Here is a 20,075-nt window from a genome sequence, read left to right on the forward strand (position 1 = left end):
TCTCTCTCTTTCCCTCTCTCTCTTTCCCTCTCTCTCTTTCCCTCTCTCTCTTTCCCTCTCTCTCTTTCCCTCTCTCTCTTTCCCTCTCTCTCTTTCCCTCTCTCTATAAAAAAATCTGTGTGCATATATATATTATTATTAGATGTATTTTAATTTAATGTTGAAACATTTTTGCATTATTTGGTTTTGCCTTTAATTCCCTTGACCTAACCTGTCCACAGTAATCTCTCTCCCTGTCTTATTTACTCAGTTTCCAATAATGACCTCACTCAAGGTTTACCACAATAGTTAATTATTAGCTTTCTGAGATAACTACTTAAATTCTAGAACTACGCATTACGTGCTGTCTTTTGCTCTTTTGATGTACTGTATAACGTGACAGGATCTAAATGTCAGTAGGTCTAACATTTGATTCGCATTAATATAATTACCTACAGTGCTTGGACAAACAAAACCAAAACTCTTTCATCCTCAGATCAGAGGCTTTTTCCCATCTTTGAAGATAAGACTTTAGGTTGACTTTTGAAACTGCCCACTTAAAATGGCTTTGAGTCTACATAACAAACCTGTGCAATGATACATTTTAATGCATTTGGAGTTGCCTTAGTCACTCCTAGTGTGCACTGATAATGAGCAGGATTTGAAAAATATGTTCTCTAGTTAGGAGAATTATAGTTGATCAGGTGAGAGCAGTCTTGTTTGTGTTACCTGTTTCCTTTCATAGCAGGAGGTCCCACTGATGGTCATTTTGTGAAGTCCAAACCAAATCTCTCAACTACGTTGGTTACAACTTAGCCTAAAAACAAACATGAAGAGCTACCATCCTGCTTCCTCCTGTTTTTGCTGTCATCCCTGGTTGGTTATCTACCATTTCTACAGCTCCTAGTTATTCCCATGCTAATTTCACTCCACAGTTCTTTGTTTCTATGCAAAATTTCACAGAGCGCTCTGTGATAATTTAAAGCTATTGCCTTGATGGCTCTTGATTATTTGGTGAAAGCCAGTCTTTGAATAAAATGCAACATACAGCAAAATTGTCTTTGTTTTGGGGGACCTGGAGTGGGGAGTTACATTTCCAGCCTTGTCCTCCAACTCTGGATGGCTTAGAGTAGTTGACTTTCAAGCTAATGGCAACTGTCAAATATCTATTACAGACTGATCTGTAAGGTGTGCTCTTACGGCAATAGTCATCTTGTTTCAGACTCTGTTGTCTTTGGAAAGTTTATTACATCCAGCTTTCATTAAGATGAAATTCTATAGAACTGCATTTTATATCAATTTTTATTGTGTGATAGTGAAATACAGAAGAATTTTGAAGAACAAGAAGATTGGCTTAAAATTTTTGTTTTCTTTATTAGCTCTTGAAAACTGAAAGGTATTATAAGGGGCTGTGAGGTTGTACATTAAGATAAGAGGCAGCAACGAGACTATGCAATACTGAATCCAGCAATTATGGCCATAAGCACTGTAACCAAACCAATGCTGTTTTCTATCTAAAAATAAGGGGGGTGGCAAACTAGGAGGTATTTTTTTCAGTGTACACAGATTTTTGTTTGGCAAAAGCTTGGTAAAACCACCAGTAATTCATGCAGAAAATTTGTCCTGACCATTTCAGAGAGTAGGTGCTGTTCAGTTTGCAAGGAGGTTATATCTTTTTAGGATTTGTCCTGAAAATTACTTTTTAAAATAAATTCAGAGGCTGAGAAAAGAGCAGAAAGATAAACATATAAGATTCTAAACACCGCACCTTGTACATAGGAGATTCAAGGAAGGCAAATGATAAAGCCATTGTGTCCAACTTCCCAAGAAATTAGAGTCTTCTCAGCACCTACTGAGCAAAGCTTTGTACCTCTCCTCTGCCTCTCACTAATAGCCAAGGAAGGTAGATGAACACTTGTGGGGTCCTTTGTGATGATGTGCCCCACTGTGAGACACTCTGTATGTTGGTTTGTTTAGTTAGATGGGCTTTGACTAATGGATGAAGTTCATTGTTTTATGGGAGATCATCTTTCTGGTATTTGACATTAGCTGTAGTCTCTTCCTTACCCATTAGACTTCACAGGAATGAGATAGGTTATGCAAACTCCTGCTGTCTTGCAGTTTTTTATTTACGTGTTTTTCCTGTGGTAGTTCTTTTCTGTATGCAGTCAAATCTTTACTGTTTGCTTTCCAGAAAAACTTCAAGGAAGCTTTTGCATTGTGGAGGGGCGTTGGTTGGTTGCTTGACTGAACGACAGTGAGCAGTCATAATAGAGATTTTCTGTGAAATAATATCTGATATCATTTTACATAACTCTTAGTGGTTAACTGGAAGCTAAGTAGATCTTTGCAGATCTGTTCATTCCCTGCAAATCTGCAACTGTGGTCTGTTACCAGAATCTTTTATTGTACGCATTTGCACAATGGTATTGTAGTTCATTCTCCATGTTTACAAAGCATTACTGCTTGTATTCAGCTTCCTGAATTATTCCCATTGTACATGTTCATGGTGCAGAGTTTGTATTTTCACATTAGGGGAAAGCCAGGATGTTTTCCAGTCTCCCACCCCACCCCTTTCCAAAAAAACTTACTTTACTTTGGGAAATTTCTGACCTTTATTTAGTCAACTTCTTCATCAGGAAAGAAAACAGCGCTTTCTTAAAGAATTTTGCCTCTTTTCAGAAGTGCAAATGTTTTTGTTTTTTTTTTCTCTTGGCCTTGCAAGAGGTTTTGTGACTCCTCTTTATATTAATATTAGCTTTTCTCTTCAGAGTAGGGATATTGCGTTGGTGATTTCATTTTGGAAAAAAAGCCAAGTTGCTTATCTCATGGCTCCGCATCTGTAAAGATAATAATAATTCTTGCTTACTTGATCCTTTTCCATCACAACCTGAAGACTACATCTCTTTTAATTAAGAGGGTGTCATCTTCATATCTCATACCTTTATAGACACTTTCTTAAAAAATTACAGTGATAATTTCAATTGCATGCATGTGTTTAGCAGTGGAAGCAATATTAAAATGTAGCAGTACAAAATCAGTTTAGTAATCAGGCAGAGAAATTGGCTTGAAGGGACAAAGAAAGTTAACAACATTATTTGGGTAAGTAGTGCTTATACAGTGAATAGTTGAGGGACCTGCCTTATATTCTGTGCTATGTCCAAAAGATTTTGTTTTTTTTGTTTTTAACCTAACAAAATAAACAGGAATACATATTGGATATATCTATACTAATAAACTAAACAGTGCCAAAGAATATTTGTTCCCTGATACCAGAACATGATTATCTGTACTGTTAAATTGTTCAGTGGTCCTTGGCAAGGTTTTGGCCTATGCTAACTAGACTCTCCCAAATAGCTACTTCTACTGCTGAGGAATTATCATGATCCAGGGACAGTTTTTGGGAGGCAGCTTGAGCATTATCCTGCTCTGAAGCCTTACAGGGTGGAGAGCAGTTAACTGTGCTGCCGGAAAACTTTTGGGGGCATGTTTCGATTATTTTTGTAGATATAACTCTTAAGAACTAGAAGAGTTCCTGCTAAGTCTCATGATCAGGAACCTTCAAGGTTATATGCCTTTGCTGTTTTCCTGAAGAAAGTTATATATTGGTCATTTTTACTTGATCAGCTTAAAAATATTATTCTTTGATGCCTGTGTATAAGACCATAAGATGACATGATACCCCTTCCACATTCGGAAAAGCTGTAGAGATAGGGTAATTTATAAAGTATCCTTATCTGCATAATCACGGCTGTTCTGAACATCAGGTATCTTAAAGTGAAGTTGGTGTGATGCTACTCTGAGGTAGTATTTTTTCTGCTTTATAAAAGATCAAAATCCATCAGTTATTTTTCAGCATGTTTTTATAGCTGATTTTGCAATGTAATAGTCATTATCATGATTTTAAATCTCTTGGCCCTTCATATGCCTTGGGTTGCTTCTTGATGTGAAATTGCAAAGGAGTTATGTGAAATGTAATGTTTGTAAAATGCTTTGAAGATGAAAAGCTCTGCAGTAGGTTTTTATTATCACCGGAGGCAAAGTGAGCAGGAGTGACTTAATGTTGGACCATTCATTTCCCAGGTGATGGCTTTGTTTTGAAGAGTGTATATTATTGATTGAGCTAGAGACAAAATTACCTTATCTCAAGCTTGAATATAAATAAATTAATAAACTTTCTACTGTGAGATTATTTTCATGGGCTGTTTGAAAAACAGCAGAGAAAATTGTGGTGCTAGCTTGGCTGTGTTCTTAGCTTATGTTTAAAGTAACACTAACTTATTTAATATATTTGGCTTCTGCTACCCAAAAGTCAAATGTCCTTTTCACATAGAGTAGAATTTCACATAGGCTGGCTTTTCTGTTCTACAGCTAGAATCAGTTTCAATATATGAATAAAAATGTCATCTGCATTCAGAAATGGTGACGTTTTATTAGAATTTTGTTCACAAGCGATTTTTCACATGCTCAACCTACTACATGTAGAAGAATTGCTTTTTTTGATAGTGCTTTCAGTATTTCTTGAAATATTTTTATTTCCAGCCTGTATCTACATCATGAACAGGCGGTAGGTGGTTGTGGAGGAAAAAGAAATGAGCTGTGTGGAAATTCCTGCGTTATTACTGTTTTCTCATGGCTTAAAAGGAGAAGGGGGGGAGCGGCGCTGTTGAAACAGAAACTGAACTTCAGCTCGCTCAGCCGCGGAGCTGCTTCAGGGCGGCTGCCGTCGTCCCGTGGCTCGCAGTCTCGCGTGCCCTTGCGGCGCGTCGCCGCCTCCGCGCCGCGGTGCTGCTTTGGCAGAGCCGTTCGGCGGTGTCAGCGCGCGGCGCCTTAGCCGGGGATTTCTGAAGCGGCCGTTGCTGGCGGGGGGGGCCGCGGCCCGGTGCGAGGTGCTGCATCCCCGCGCGGCCGGGAGCGGGCTGCCTCTCCTGGTGCAGCTGCCAAGCTTTTGGCTCCTGCCTTGCGCTTGCAGAAATCGTTGTGGAATTTGCTGATTCTGCCAGAGCCGAGCTAAGCACTTGTTCCCAAGTGCTGTGTCCCATCATTACAGCTGTTGGTTGTGAAAAACATGCAAAGGCTTTTATCTGTAATAACAAAGCTTTGTTGAAGTATTGCAAGCTCAAAATATTCCAAATAATACTATCATACAGCACCTCTTTGCTTAGTGAGTAGAGAGGCTCTTTTCCCCCACAGGCTTTAGTTAAAATGTTCGTCTATTTTCATCCACTTATGTCGGGGGGGGGGGGGACAGGCTAAACTTCCCCTCCATACTGCTGGTAAGGATTTATTAACATTTGGGTCCAGCACTTTACAAATATTCCGACTTATTTACACAACAACACTGATCAGAACAAAATAAACTGTTCGGATCAGTTGCTGAATACTGTATTGTAGCAGTTGTATTTGGCAGTGTATATTCTAGTCATTTTTTCAATGTAGACAAAACCTAAATGCTACAGAAATCCTAAGCATTACAACCAGATAATATCCTTACTGAATAGCTTGATTCTTCTGTTGCCTTTTGGGAAATGGGGACAATTTGGCTGTAATTCAGTTGGAACAAATGCTTATGAAGCAACTGGCAAAAAAGCATATGAGTAGATTTATCATTTCACCATGCAGAGTAATAAATAGTTGCATCATTTCAGCAAGCTGCAGGATATGCCTGAGAGATGGTGGATCTCTTTCAAGAAAAGCTGTAATCTCTACAATGAAACATAGAGAACTGTGACAGATTGTAACAATTGTTGGTTTCATGTTTGCTTGGGGGTTTTTTTGTTTGTTTAGTAACAGCCATAGTTGATACTTGTAATTATTTCCTCACTTTTATGTGGTGTTTGGTAAGGAATGAACTAACAGTAATGTTACAGTTTAACTATTTGGACAACCATTTCATATTTCCTGGGCTACAAATTTTTGGTAATTTGGAAGATAAAATTGCTTGGCGCTGAAAATATGATATCTCTTTCTATCTTGGACCTGGAGCTTAGATTTTGAGACTATTAAAATGAAGCTGTCTTGAACTTGTCTTTATTTTTTCCAATTCTATTTAGTGATAGTCCCAATGCTGTCCATGAGGTGGAAAAATGGTTACCACGACTGCACTCAGTTGTCATAGGACCTGGCTTAGGTAGAGATGATACTCTGCTTGAGAATGCTAAGGTAATGTATATACTAATATTTTATTCTAGGTCTTTATTTTGAATGTTATCAACCAATTTCACATCTTTTATGTGATTAAGCTAATGTTTTTGATTTTTGTTAGTGAATAACAGATTTAATAAAATTGTTGCAGTATATTCCCATGATTGAAGAGAGCCTCTGTAATAAAATATTTTCTATAATTGATTGGCACCTGCTTCCCAGAGAAACATTTATATATTTTTTTTATGTGTGATTAGCATTTATTGCAGAAACTGTAATTTAAAGAGAAAAATTTAAATGGGATATTGTTTGCCTGAAAATTATGGCTGTTAGTCTTGGTCTTCAGTATTAAAATTCAGAGTAAGGCTTGAAGTTCTGGCATCCACATGGTTGTTTGGATTTGCTTCCATTCTGATTGTGAAAGTTGCTAATTGAGAAATAGATGTTGGCATCTCTAGATAAAGAGCTCTGTGTTTTCTTAGGTGATGAGCACCTGTTATATAAAAACCTAAATACTGTATGAATTTGAGTTCCTAATTTTAGGAACCCTATTTGACAACTTTAGTCAGTAGAGGTACCAAAGAACAAAGACTCTGTCCCCTTGCAATAGTAAATAATGCTCTTGATTATAAAGTGTTACAGATTTCTACTCTGGATAAAGAGGTACTCCTTTTTTCTGTCAAACCTAAGTGGAAAGCTGAGAACAGGAGCTTGGATAGCTCTGTACTCTCAATAATATGGACTTATAAAGTCTTCCAGGTGATATCTTGTGTTACTACCAACATATCTTTGTACATTCAAAGTAAATGTTTCAGTCTAATGTCAGGTTTTACTCAATTTTGTACGTGGTTTTTCTGTTTTCTTCTTTTTTCTTGAGATGAATTTGTGAATTTATCAGTGGTGTAGTAACAAATGGAATTAATAGAATTTACAGAAATGGTAACAGTCACATAGTGAAATTACAAAGCAGAGGAGGCAAGAGACTACCTTATCCAAGAAGTTTAGAATGCTTCAGGAGCTATGGAGGGTGTTTTGGCTAGGCTTTTGTTAGAGAAAGTTGCTAGTGGAGTACTTCACTCCTTTAATTCTCCCTCTGCTTTCAAAAAATGTTTATTTTATGATATAGAGGTGCAAAACTAATAAAGAGCATGAATTCATAAAGTGATAGGTTATAGGTTAATTGGTTAAAACTGAACAAGAGATCAAATTTTATTCTCATGAAACTTTTAGACAAAGATTTTACTTTTGTTGAAAGACTTGTTCCAGGAAAAAAGTTTTGAACACTGTTTTTTCTTTTTTTCTTATTTCTGTTTGATTTTTCTTTTTAAGAAAGCAATTTTAAACAAAAGAAAAGAAAACTTCATTTAGAACATCTAAAATGTTGTCTAACATGAACTTCTTTAATACAAGAATTCCATCTGGGTTTTCAAAACATCTATCCAAATACTTATTCATATTACAGAAATACCTGAAAGATTCCTTGATTTCCCCTCCCCCTTCATTACTAAAAATAATTTTGCTTTCTGAATGAACTATAAAAATACTTTTACTTCAGCCTGGCTAGCCTATGTGAGCTTTCTTGAAATTAAAGAAATAAACCCACCCAGTGAAGACAAGGCATTTGGAAGTCACTTCAGGCTAAAACTTAAGGCCAAGCTTATACGGGCTGTAGGTCTGACCCTGTTAATTTCATGTCATATTGGTGTTTTGCTTTTTTTCTAGTTATTCTTATTTACATGCTCATTAGTCACCCAGTACTTTTTTTTTTTTTTAATCTAGCAGCCATAATCTTTTTAAAAGTTCACACAGTGAAGACTATACCTAACAGAGTAAAAGCCCTACTGTGCTATCAAGGATACAGGAGTACATCAGAAAAGGAATTACATGTTTTTAATCACTTGTTCTTGGTTATTCTGGGCAAATCTTCATCTTTCTTGGGTTTCTTTTCAGCTTTATCTTTCTCGTTTGGATTTGTTTATATTCTGCTTTCATCCAAAAGCTTTAATAAGTATATGTAGTTGGGGACAAGTGAACTCTGGTTGTCTGCCTGAGGAAGACTGGTGTTTCTCTGTACTGAGAAAAGGCTGCATCTCCCTCTTGCTTCTGTAGTGATTTTTAAACGTTGTATAATGTCATCTTAAAGAAAAAAAGCTAGTGAGGATAGCATTGCTATTTCAAATTTGTATAGGAGGATGACTTGGTATATATATAAAATTTTCTTTCTTCCCTTTAAGTGAGCCTCAGTATGCTGCCATATTAATATAGGGCTGAGATGTAGATTGGTGTCTGCTTTCTGGTCAGGGTCTTTGCATCAAACTGGCAGGAATGATGGGAGAGGGCTGCCCCTCTCCTTCCTTCTGCCCGATTAAAGTGCTGAGGCTTAGTGCTCTGTCAGCTCTCTGATCCTGTTCCTATTTGGGTCTTTGTCATTACTGTGCCAGCACGTTGCCAAAGAATGTGCTTGTCCAAACAATACTGTGTTTGAGCTGCTTCTCTCTTCTGAGCATTGAAAAATTAAGATGCTAATGAAGTAACCTGCAATTCCTGGTATATAGCCTGTGGACAGTGTTTTGTTGTGGAGTAGCCCACGTACTCGCTGACCAAGTGGTACATCTTCTCACTGAAGACCACAGAACGTTTTGCTTTCTCAGTGTCTTTAGGGTATCATCTGCCTCCTTCATGCTGAATACCTGCAGTATGCACACTGTGGTAGGTCCTTTCAACAGTCTGATGGAAAAGAAGCACTTTGTGATCAGTTTTCTTTGATTTTTCCCTGAGAGTGTAGTGATACTCTGTGAATACATACTTTCTGGCTTCCTGTAAATGGAATTACAGCCAAAAATAAACATTCACAAGTCCTGTTACAAGAAGCCACTCTAAAAGCTATATCCCCGTGTCTTGTGCCACTCGTGTGAGTCACACTCCATGCAAAAACCCTCACATACCATTTCTCTGTCACCTGGGTGAGGTCAAATGTTCTGTCAGAGCTTCATAGCTATGGGTTTGCAGGACCGGGAGATGCAGCTTCAGAAATTTCTACTAAAGAATGCTTTTGTCAGGTCCTAATAGTTGTGCAGCTGGATCCTATGCAGATGTGGCAACTTTAGCCTTGGCTCTGGTTAGACCCTCCAGCTCTGGAGTGAATAAGCAGTCCAAACTATTCTCACAAAACAGAATTTCTGCTCTGCTTCTGGGCTCTGGACTGTATATACTGAAATCTCTGCTCCCCATTCTACTGCAGTCTTCCAAAATGTGGTCACCACATCTGGTGTGGAGCTTGGCTACCATAATCAATTTCCTTGTAGGCAGCACCAGGCCATATGATTTTTACTTTCAGTGTCTATAATTGATTTTTGCCCACAAGATTAAAGCCACATTAACTCTGTTCACCTCAGAGTTCATATCCAGCTAGTGGTGGTTTAGACTTGGCCAGGAAAGAGTTTAGCTGCCACATTGAAGCAAGACTGATGTCCCCAGGCTGTCTGTCAATACTTGGAGGCAGCATGTTTCTGAAGCTATTCTCCCCTTTTCACTGTTCTCCCTCCCACTTTTTTTTTTAACAGCAGCAATACTAGGTTTCTACTATATCTCCCTACCACAGGTTTCTTCATTCAGCCATTCCAGGGATATTTGCACTTCTGATCTTATTCTAATCTGATTTTTCCTGTAACCTGAGACTTGGAACTGGAAGAATTCTCACCTGTACTGTCAAGAGCCATTCCTCAGTTTTATGAGAGAGCCAAATTCCTGTCCTGCAGGATGATGGATGAATGCAGCTCCTGAAAGGACTTTGGAAAGGAATATTATACTACTTGTATATCCCTTTGGAAGAGCAGGCAGAATGCTGCCTAATGCTTTGGGATGTGCAGCATTCTGCCTGCTGACCCTTCCTCTCCGTTGTGTAGTTACAGGCTTAACTACGTCCTGTGTGGTTTCCAGCCTCTTGCTGGTTTCCAGCCTTCCCCTGGTCCTTCCGGCTTGTAGGCTGCAAGGGGGGTTCCTGTCAAATTTTCTGCTTCTGAATTTAGTGAATCTTTATTGGGTACATTCCTGATTTGGTGGGCAGATGCACTGATACAGAATTTATGGCGGAATAGTAGCATTATTGTTGGAATCAGAGAGGAAAAAATCATTCATCGTTATGAAAAGCCCTATCCCTAACCAAAGCAAGATGTTGACACTGGAATCTTCTTTGCATGTCACTGGGTTCATTGCCTCTCTCTCTGAAGTGCTAGCGCTGAGCCCTGGACTCTGCCACTCCAGTCCTGCTGTTTCATCTTGCAGGAGCATTGCTAGATTGCTGTCTTCAGCAGAGCATGCTTGTGTCCTCTCTTGTAAGAGAAGTAATGATTAATAGCAAGAAGGGCTCTTTGTAGCTCAGATTACACAGTAAAATTGACTGTTTTCTCAAACTGCACTCTTGCTCAATTATTAGTCTTTGTTTTAGCTCCAAGAAAATGTTCTAAATACCAGCCTGGGCTCTTCTTTTGATTGAGGCCCTGCTTAGCTGCTATTTCTGCTCATTGCCATTAGCAGAAAAAACTTCTGTTTCTTTTCCTGCTCCTCCAAACCCTACTGTCATGGAGCTTGTGAGGCAGTCATTCAAATTGTATTTTCCCCATAAAGATCCCTTTTGGGATACAAATTTCAGAAATCTTATCCTCCACCCCTCTTGAACCATTAAGTAGCTGACGTTGTCGTAGGCTTGCATGGAAATTCCTTGGCTGTAGTTACTTCAGGTAAAGGATGGGAAATGTTTGGGCCATTGCCATGGATAACCTCCATACATTGTGCCTGGGGAGAGTCCATTAGATGTTTTTTTCATTTTTTTTTTCTTTCAGATGAGTTCTCAGTTCCACCTCAACTGAGATATCAGCCTTTCTGTGTTTGTTTTTGGTTGATTGGGATATTTTTCCCCCCTTCAGACCTCGTGCATTCAGGATAGAGGCAATACTTTACAGTTTTAAAAAACTGTAAGTTCAGAAGCAGATGCTTCAGTACACTATCTACATCAGTTTGTACAACCTCAAAAGAATGCAGAGGTACCTTTTGTCATCAGAGCATATTCTGTTAAAATGAAATCTGCCTCTTTGGGCTTTGAGAAGCATTTTCTTCTTGACATCTGAACAGCCACCCTCGGTTGCATTTGTACCAAAAGTAAGGTGTCTGAGAAGCTTCCCAGGGTAATGATGCAGTTGATAGATAAATCTTATTACTGTTTTTGATACCTATGACCAGCAGTATGGATATGAACAACAGGATGTGTTACTGTTTGGAATCACTCACTTGTAAATGTTCATGTGGACTCAAGACAGCATAAGTTATTTACCAGAAACTCAGTTTTTTGAGATTTATAGGTCATGTGTGCATTTGCTTTCTGCCCTGCTTTGCCCCTTCCAAGGAGTCCTCTGGAGATTCCTGTTATGGGTATCTTGCAGTTCATAGGGAGCTGAAATAGCACTAAGGACACTCCACCTCTGTTCTCAGCCCTCAACTATGAGGAGATGAGGAGGATGGATCTTGTGCCTGTGATGCTGCAAAGGCAAAACCAGAGGGCATGTATGTGCATCCATTGCAAGAATACATGTGTAGACTATGTATTTCTCAGCCTTCTCCCTCTACCTCCAAGGTTAGTGCATATACCACAAGTAGTATCTAATGAAAAAATACTCTCACCAGCCAAGCCTCGTTGCTTTCACGCAGTCTGACAAGACTCTAGTTGCGGACATCTTTACCTAGCATGGCACAGTTGCTGCGCTATGGTATAGTTCCTTATGTGTGTCGGTGGTACTGGAGCAGATGAAGTTTGGGAACCGCAGCTCTGAGCAGAGAGATCCAGTTGCTTAAGCTAAAAAGTATTGCTACATGCTGAGAACTGTTAGTATTCTGTGACTTTCTCACAAACATCTTGATTAGAAAAATAGTGTTTGAAAATATACTGACAGGACCTTAAATACAGGTTTATGCAGCTTGCAAGCAGAATTTATTTTTTAATATAGGTAATGGGTCTTGATGAAAATCGTTCATGATGAAGCTGGATGTTTATATGCTATCTGAGTGCAGGCTTATGTTGTTGTTTAACTTTATTTTGATACTTGAAGGCATTTGTAAGCAAAATACTGGAATTGGATACCTTTTCAACTCTGAGCATCATTCAGCTAGAAATCATAAAAAGAAATTGGTGGAGATAAATTATGGAGTTAATCTTAAATTTATGTTTATTTCAATTTAAGGCAAAATGCATACAGCTTATCATGAATATGTTAAGCCAAATCTATCATTAACATAATCAACTATAAATTGGAAAGTTTGTAAGTTTGCACTGTGACCGCAAATGTTCAGTGGATGAGACAGCATGAGAAAACTTAGTGCATTTATTTATTCTGATTTAGGGTTCTCACTTTGTATTGTAATAAACAGGATTATTGCTTAAACTGGATTTGGATGGGTTTAGGAATGGAAGTGTATAAATATAGCTTCTCCAATGGTGTATATTTCTGCATGAATTTGGGAGGATAACTAAAAGGAGTGCTCTTTCTATGCATAACCAGGACAGTATTTCAGAGGCTTCTGCTGTGCTCTTCTTGTTTTTCTTTTTGTGTTCTGGCATTACTCTGGATTATGACACTTCCTCTGTAAGAATTTAGCATATGATTGAGGCAAATATTAAGAAACTGTTAGCTGCTGTTTTCCTGCAAGTTTGTCAGCAAATGATCTGCTCTGAATTCAAAGAGAGAATCTACAAGTGGATCACGCTTATCTTTTTTATGTAGAACAGAACTGTTTTGATTAACTGCACTACAGTATTTTCAGCTTCATTAGTTTAACAACAGCTTTTAACATTTCCCAAAGCACTTGATGAGCTTGAGAGTGTAGAGGGGGACTCTTCAGAGTCATATTTTCTTGTCTGGCTTAGATGAAATATTTTCATGTACACCTGAAAACTGTTTTTCTAAAACAAGGTCTAGTATGTGGTGTTAAAGTTAAAAGACAAAAGGTCCAGGTAAATTGAATGTGGTATAAACCATGAGATAGAGAAGCTATTTGTTTCAAAGAAAGGATATTCTGATATTACATGACTTTCATTCAAATAATGAGAGTGGTGATTAGCAGTTAATCATTTCTTATGTAAGATTTGAGAGGTGAGTAGAGTGATTAATAAGCTAGTGATAGTTATGCATACAGGAATTTATAAAGTAAAACTGAGGCAATTTTAGGCTAGTTAAAGGTGATTTATATAAATCTTGTCCGCAAAGTGAGATTTTGACTGACATTGCTGAGTTTTGAAAGAACGATGAGTTCTTGGGTCAGTTTGTGGGAACTAATGCAGGCAAAAGCAGTACCTTTCAGAGTTGACTGTATTTTTCCATCATTAGGTAGAAAACAGTTATCAAAAACATGGTTCAAATTTGAAGAATCTCAAACAGTGGAGCTGCATTTTTAATGTGGTGAAAAACCTTCTATATCAAATATAGTCTATTTAGGGAATATATTCCTATTCCTACCCCTAGCACCCAACTGTAGCCTTAAGCACAGCCTGGACTTAGAATATTTGTCTACCTCTAGCTGTGCAAGATTACAAATTTCTGCTTGCCAAGTGCATCTTCTGAGCGTCCCCAGCACAGAGCTGCATCCTGACCTACATGCAGCTGAATCCGTGCTAACTCTGCATTTATCTGGGCTTGAAAGGAGGAAGGCAGAAGTGCTTCCTAGAGTTTTTAGAGCCTATTTGTAGGAATTGGTTTGCAGTGTGTTGGAGTGGAACTTGTTTGTTCCTCCCGGGCACCTTGGCAGAGGGGGACTGCAAACATTTTCAGCTGCAGCATTTAGCAGGGAAATTTCTGGCTATTCCTTCTCTTTGTATCTCTCTGTTCCAGACAAAACTATGGATTCAGGATTGCTGGTTGAGAGCAGGAGCCATGTGGAAAATACCAGCAATTATAGATTGCTTTTCAGCAGCAGTTTCTGACCCTTGGAGGGCAGACAGTAGCAGCTTCCAGGAGGGGTTATTTGTGACCGGGGCTGCCACTCCTTTTTTAATCATTTAAGGTTGTGTGAAGCATAACCAGTGCCAGGTTATGCATCCAGAAGCGAGTGACTATTGCTGTTGTGAGTCTGGCTACTCTAGCTTAGTCAGCCCAGGACCATGGGTCGGTCCAGTGTTGTCAAATCAGTAGCAGATGCTGGACCAGTGAAGCTAAAATACAGTATCAATCGCCCTAATATAACCAATATTCCAGAAATGGTATTTGAGCTTTTAGAGAATGGGCCTCTCAGTCTCTCTGGGTCTACGGGCAGTGCTTCTTTGATTGCATGTGAACAAAGACATGGTGTTTTACTGGCTAGGCGGTTAGTGCCCAGATGCCAAGGAGGTGTGGCAGTTACCTGTTTGGAAAAGCGAGGATACTACTCTCTCCTAGAAATATGATTATCAATAAGCTCTATGTGTTCAAATTGTTGTTTAAAGGGCCTCACCTGCTTAACAGTCCTCCTAAGATATTATATCTTAACTTCAGAACATTTAGCAGAAGACTGAACTACATACTTGGCGTTTGCAGACCGTGATAGAATATATTTTTGGTGGGCTGGAAGCAAGGTTACACGGCATACTAAAGCATTTGGATATCACTGTGGTCAGTGCTATCCATTATTATGGCATGCTGAATCTTGAACATCTTTGAGCACACAGGTAAGGAATTTTGCCAAGAATAGGCCCAAGACATGACTGATTTTAAGGGACCTGTTCATTGCTGGTGTCAGTAAAGGAAACCTTGCCCACAGTATCTTTACTTTGCAGGCTAGAAGTATGACTGTGTCGCATCATTGGTGAAAATGAATTACTGTTTTGGGACAGATGTTGCTTTATATTCTGCTATTGTGGTTTTCTGTTCATTTCATTAAAATTCTATCTTTTATTAAAAGCACTGGCTATAATTTCCTGATTCTGCCTTTTGTAAATGCTGAATGCCAAGGTAATTGTGTAGCAAAACCAGTTCATCATTCAAAACACAAGCTGTGGTACAACTAGTAATTTATTAAAAATCATTGCAGCATCCTGCTGCCAATCCACGTGTAATTAAAAAAGCTAAAAAGTACATTTAAGTTAGTTGTGGGAAAAACTGCACGTAATTGTGTCTATTCTGAGGTACCCTCGAGGACAAAGCTGTATGCTGTTACGCATAAGCAGAGTAAATAGGATATGTATGTTATCTCCAGTTCATGAAATTGGGTGGAGAAATCCAGGCTGACTGCAGAGTTTCAGTTATGCAAGAGTCTGTGGGTGCTCACCATGGGTGCACTATCCAGTTTCTGCTCCTTGTGGCCTTAGGGTGACCACTGTATGAAGACTTTTTTGCTGATTAGATAACCTTAGATTGTAGCTAACATAGCAATACCATATACAGTACCATAACCATTTATTTCTCTCTCAAACTCTCCCACTCTTGTTTCTTGCAGCCAGTGTCTTGCATCGGGTCATCTCTGCCCATTCCTGTTTTCTGTACTGTGTTTTCTGCGAGTGTCCTGGGTGTCTGTGTTAAAGCAGCACAGGTGAATGTTGTGTTTCGTAGCAAGGCCATGGTCTATCAATTGCAGAAATTGTCATGCTTTTCTGCACTACTGTGCCATCTTTCAGCACTAACTTGTGCATTCATTCCTTCAAGCTTTTTCCTCCTGAGTTCCTTTCTAACCTGAATAATTCTGATTTCATGTGTGTGTGGTTTTGTTTTTGTTTTTTTTTCTTTTTCAACAAAAAAATTAATTTTGGTTTGGCCAGTCTATTTTATAATTCCTATGTGAAAGTTGGGACAGAGAACACAGATTTCTACTAAAATTAATGCATTACGTCTCAGGGAATAGCTTCCATGATAAATAATTAATTAAAAACCAGAAATTGTTCACCCTTACACTGTAAATTTTCCCAGTTACTATTATGATGATGGCTATCTTTACCCAGATATAGCTCTAGTTTCTGTTGTGACACAACTTCTTTCTTGGGTCTTATTGAGTAGATTCTTTGCATTTGATTCCAGGATGTCCAGTCACAGAGCAAAGAATTTTCAGGGAATTTTGTGTTTCATGAGTAGTACAGATGTAGATTCAGGTTAATTTTACCCCTTCTGGCTCCCTCCCTTCAATCACCCCCAATGAAAATTGCAACTGATGAAACATTGTTTTGGAAATTCCTAAATGTTGGGTATCTGATGTCACTAACAAACAATCATGATGTAGGAGGTTTTCCCATATAGCCCAGTAGTTACAGTGCATTCATAGCATGTGCAAATCACAAGTCATTTCCTCTTCATCTTAATTAAAGTAGGAACTTGAACTTGGGTCTTCAGTGTTAGTAGAGGAGAATTTGGCAGAGGAGAGATCTGAATTTCAGTCTCTGATAACTTAGCTAACCTGTGTGGTTGTAGGTCGTGAGGCTGGAGCACAGCAGTGCTCCTCCTCCTCATTCATCCTCTCTGGTTTGTGACTAGTGCCAAGGTTGCCTTGTGAGTCTCGTCCTTCGTTTCTGGATGTCCTTGAGTGCTTATGAATCGAGTGAAGGAAGTGGAAGTATTCCTGCCTTGTTCTGAACCAAGCTGAACTTTGGCTGTTGCAGTATGATATATTCTGAGCAGAGAAAGATAGTATATTAGAATATCTTGGAGCTAGAAGCATCCAAAATGTTGATATTCAGAATACTGTTTGAAGGGAAGGGAGTGTGTCTTGGTTTTGTCATTGATAGTGTTTGTATACGTTGCTATTTGGCTTGGGGGATTGGTGTTTGGAAACCTACCTTCATTTTGGATTTCAAGCGTTTTCTTAGTAAAATTTTAAAGTATCTTTAATTGTCAATGTTCTCTTCTAAATCTTTTCCCATATAAGTAATTTTTACATAGGGTAGAATTGAACAGATGGTTTCTGCTCATAGGTAGAATTCTATCAGAAATTGTTAAACAGATTTTGGTGTGAAAGTAGAGTTAGTCTCAACTGCATTAATTGTATAACTAAAAACGAAGGTTCTTGTTTATAATGATTACAAGTATTAAACAGGAAAGTGTGGAGATACAGATTCAACTGAAAGTTAATTTTTGTGCTTCCCAGAAACAATATACTCTTCATAGACAATGAATCCATTATTGCTGTAAACGTATCCTACTACTCAAATATGTAATTCTTGAAGTAACAGTGAGTTTAAAAGTGGAATTCATCTCACCTAACTCTGGGTCTCTAGAAATTAAGCTGTAAGTTGCCTCAGATCCTCTGTGACTACTGAATAGAGACAGGTATGTCTATTGGCGACTCATCCCATCCTAAATGAGGTGTCTAACCCGGATGGGATGAATTGCCCTCCAGTAGGGAGACATTTGACCTTTAAATGGCAGCAGGTGAGATGAATCCTGTCTGTGATCAATAGGAGACAGAAGTTCTTTTCCAATGAGTGTTGTCATGCAAAAGGGTGGTTGTCTTATGGGGATTTTCTTATGCCTGTTATTGCTTTATTAGGATTACTAGATTACACACCCACACCACGTACCTCCTCTCTGAGGTTCCTTGTGCATCTCCAAGCAACTTCTGTCCTGGCTTAAGGAAGGAGGAGGAAAGGAAAATAATTGCTTTTTTGGCTCAAAAAGGAGCTTTCTAAGTAAGACAAAGGAGTTTGTATCCCCTGATTGTTAGTTTTATAAGAGGAAAGAAAAGAAAAACAAAGACCACTTCAGTAGGTTAGATTAGAAATTGGTACCTCAGAGACACACTGCACAATAAAAGTTGCTTGGCCAGTAGGTTTTACTTAGCAAGATGAAATTTCTCTTCAGAGCAGAGGTCAAATGTCTCTCCCAGAATTGTGGAGGACATGTTAGAGAAGAGGGGACTCAGAGCATTATTAGGAAGAAATGCCTTATTTCTCTAGAGTGTAGCAGTGATCCAGTCTTCCAGAGGCTATTTACCTTTATTTGTACTTTTATGCTTTGTAACTTCTGCTTTGCTTATGGGGGGGGGGGGTTTATGCATACTTTTTTTTTTTGCTGCATAATGGATCTTCAGAATTTATTGATTTAGCCTGTTGCTAGATATATATATATAAATATATATATATTTATGTAGAAAAATATAAAAATTCTAACCAATAATCAGGATGACAGTTATGAATTAATATGAAAAGACAAATGTACGGGCAGCAATAGCCAAAGCATAACTGTTTCAGAAACAGCACACTGAAAAAAAATTAATTCACTGAATTAATGAAGTTAAGAGAATAGTTTGAAGGATAAGAACTTTTGAGATATATTGTTTGCCATCAACCTTCATTATGGAATATGAAGGAGAAATTTTTTTCATTTTTAAGAAAGAACTGTTAGGAAAGATGACATACTAGAATAAACTGAGGATTCATACTAATGAGAAGTAGGGCAGTAATCATTTTAAGTATACTGAAGGAGTTTGAAGCAGCTAATGTACAAAAATACTCTGTCTAATTAAACTCGTTAAAAACCTGGTTGCAGTAAATAATATTTTGTTTTCAAAAATTGTGGGGGATGGTCTGAGTGCCTTCTTACATAGTATCTTTCAAACCTCTGGAGCTCAAAGCCATGTGATACCATATCTGAAAAGCTGAGTAGAATTCAAAATAATTGGACTTTTGGATGGATAACATTCATCTGTACAGGGAAAAGATGTATAAACCTGGGTGCTAGACCCACAGCCTTGTTTTATAATTACCAAGTGGGTCAAATTAAACATAATTGCTAATGAATTTAATACAATGGAGGCAAATCAGTTCTCCTTCTGTGAAGGGAAACTAAGCTGGCAGGTCTGTGCAGATAAATTATGAATAAAGAAAGGACTGTCTTGTAGATTTCTTAAAATCTTTGAAAGGAAGGCTACTTATTTTTCAAGATGCCAAAACTAATTCTAGGTTTATTTTAAGATTCCATCCTTGTACTGCTGTTAAATATACTTATTCATAAATCTGAATAATTTAGTAGTGGCTGAATGGTGTGAGTTGTGTAAAACTTGCTATTGGTTCAGAATTATTTAAATTGCTGAATATAAAAGATGACTTGTGGTGCTCCCTTGGAATCCCAAGAACGGGAGGCACCTGGCAGTCTGTGAAATGTAGCCCAAGCTGAAACAGGCACAAATGTGTGTGTGCAATAGAAAGGTCTGTATTCCTTAGTGGCTTCCAATTTAGCTACAGCTGTGTATTGAAAAAAGACCTCTGCTTGTTGCAGCGGTACTGTTTCAGTCTTGCACTTACAACATGCAGTCGGTGCCCAAACAAACAAAAATAGCATTGAGTTGAAGCACGCTGTTCATTTCTGCTCATCCATTTAAAAATAGAAGGGAAAGATTTCTACTGAAATAGGAAAAATTAGAATCATGTAGGAATGAATTAGTGAAGATATGTATATTCAATAATGAATAATTTACAGGAGGCAAGGTGGGCAGTGTTAGTCTTATCCACAGTACAAGAACAGAGGTATATTCAGTACTCTGAAAATTAATTAAAATCCATACGATAGCTAATCTGAAGAGCTTAATAACATTGAAAATAATTCGATTTTTGGATGGATACCATACACTGTTATCATATACAGAAAAAAGAAACTCTCCAGCTTCAAAGACATAAATTAATAATGACCAACATTCAAAAAGCCTGAATATCAGTTATTGCTCATTTAAAAAAGCTTGAATATCAGTCATTGCTGCTGTTCAGTTAGGCGAGAAAACAAAGGCAGACAGTCTGCTGGTAGATACTGCTTGCTGAAAACAAACTTTGCAAATAGTCTGTCCTCTGGATCTTTTTGGTTTTGTTTTGTAAGTGTAAAATCTCCAGCATCATGATGAAATGACATGTCTTATGTACTCCTTGTCTCAGGATGTTTGTTTGTACATAAACTCAAATATTGCAATGGGGCTATCATCAGAAAAGCAACTAAGATTAGTGCTATTGTTATTGGTAG

The 20,075-nt window shown here is 38.2% G+C and overlaps 1 protein-coding gene across 17 annotated transcripts in view; it reads left to right on the forward strand.

Moving 5' to 3' along the window:
- The window catches only part of NAXD (NAD(P)HX dehydratase), a 52,580-nt gene that overhangs the window by 18,198 nt on the left and 14,307 nt on the right, over positions 1-20,075 (forward strand). For all 17 annotated transcript variants that reach the window (XR_003253883.1, XR_003253884.1, XR_003253881.1 and 14 more), the window contains one exon: positions 6,033-6,141. Coding sequence is in view for 10 of the 17 variants with exons in the window: in XM_026068039.1 (XP_025923824.1) it covers positions 6,033-6,141 (109 nt within the window). In the remaining 7 variants the exon portion in view is untranslated. The remainder of the gene's footprint in view (positions 1-6,032; positions 6,142-20,075) is intronic.

The sequence above is a fragment of the Apteryx rowi genome, unplaced genomic scaffold, assembly GCF_003343035.1.
Source record: "Apteryx rowi isolate R43461 unplaced genomic scaffold, aptRow1 scaffold_267, whole genome shotgun sequence".
Lineage (NCBI taxonomy): Eukaryota > Metazoa > Chordata > Aves > Apterygiformes > Apterygidae > Apteryx > Apteryx rowi.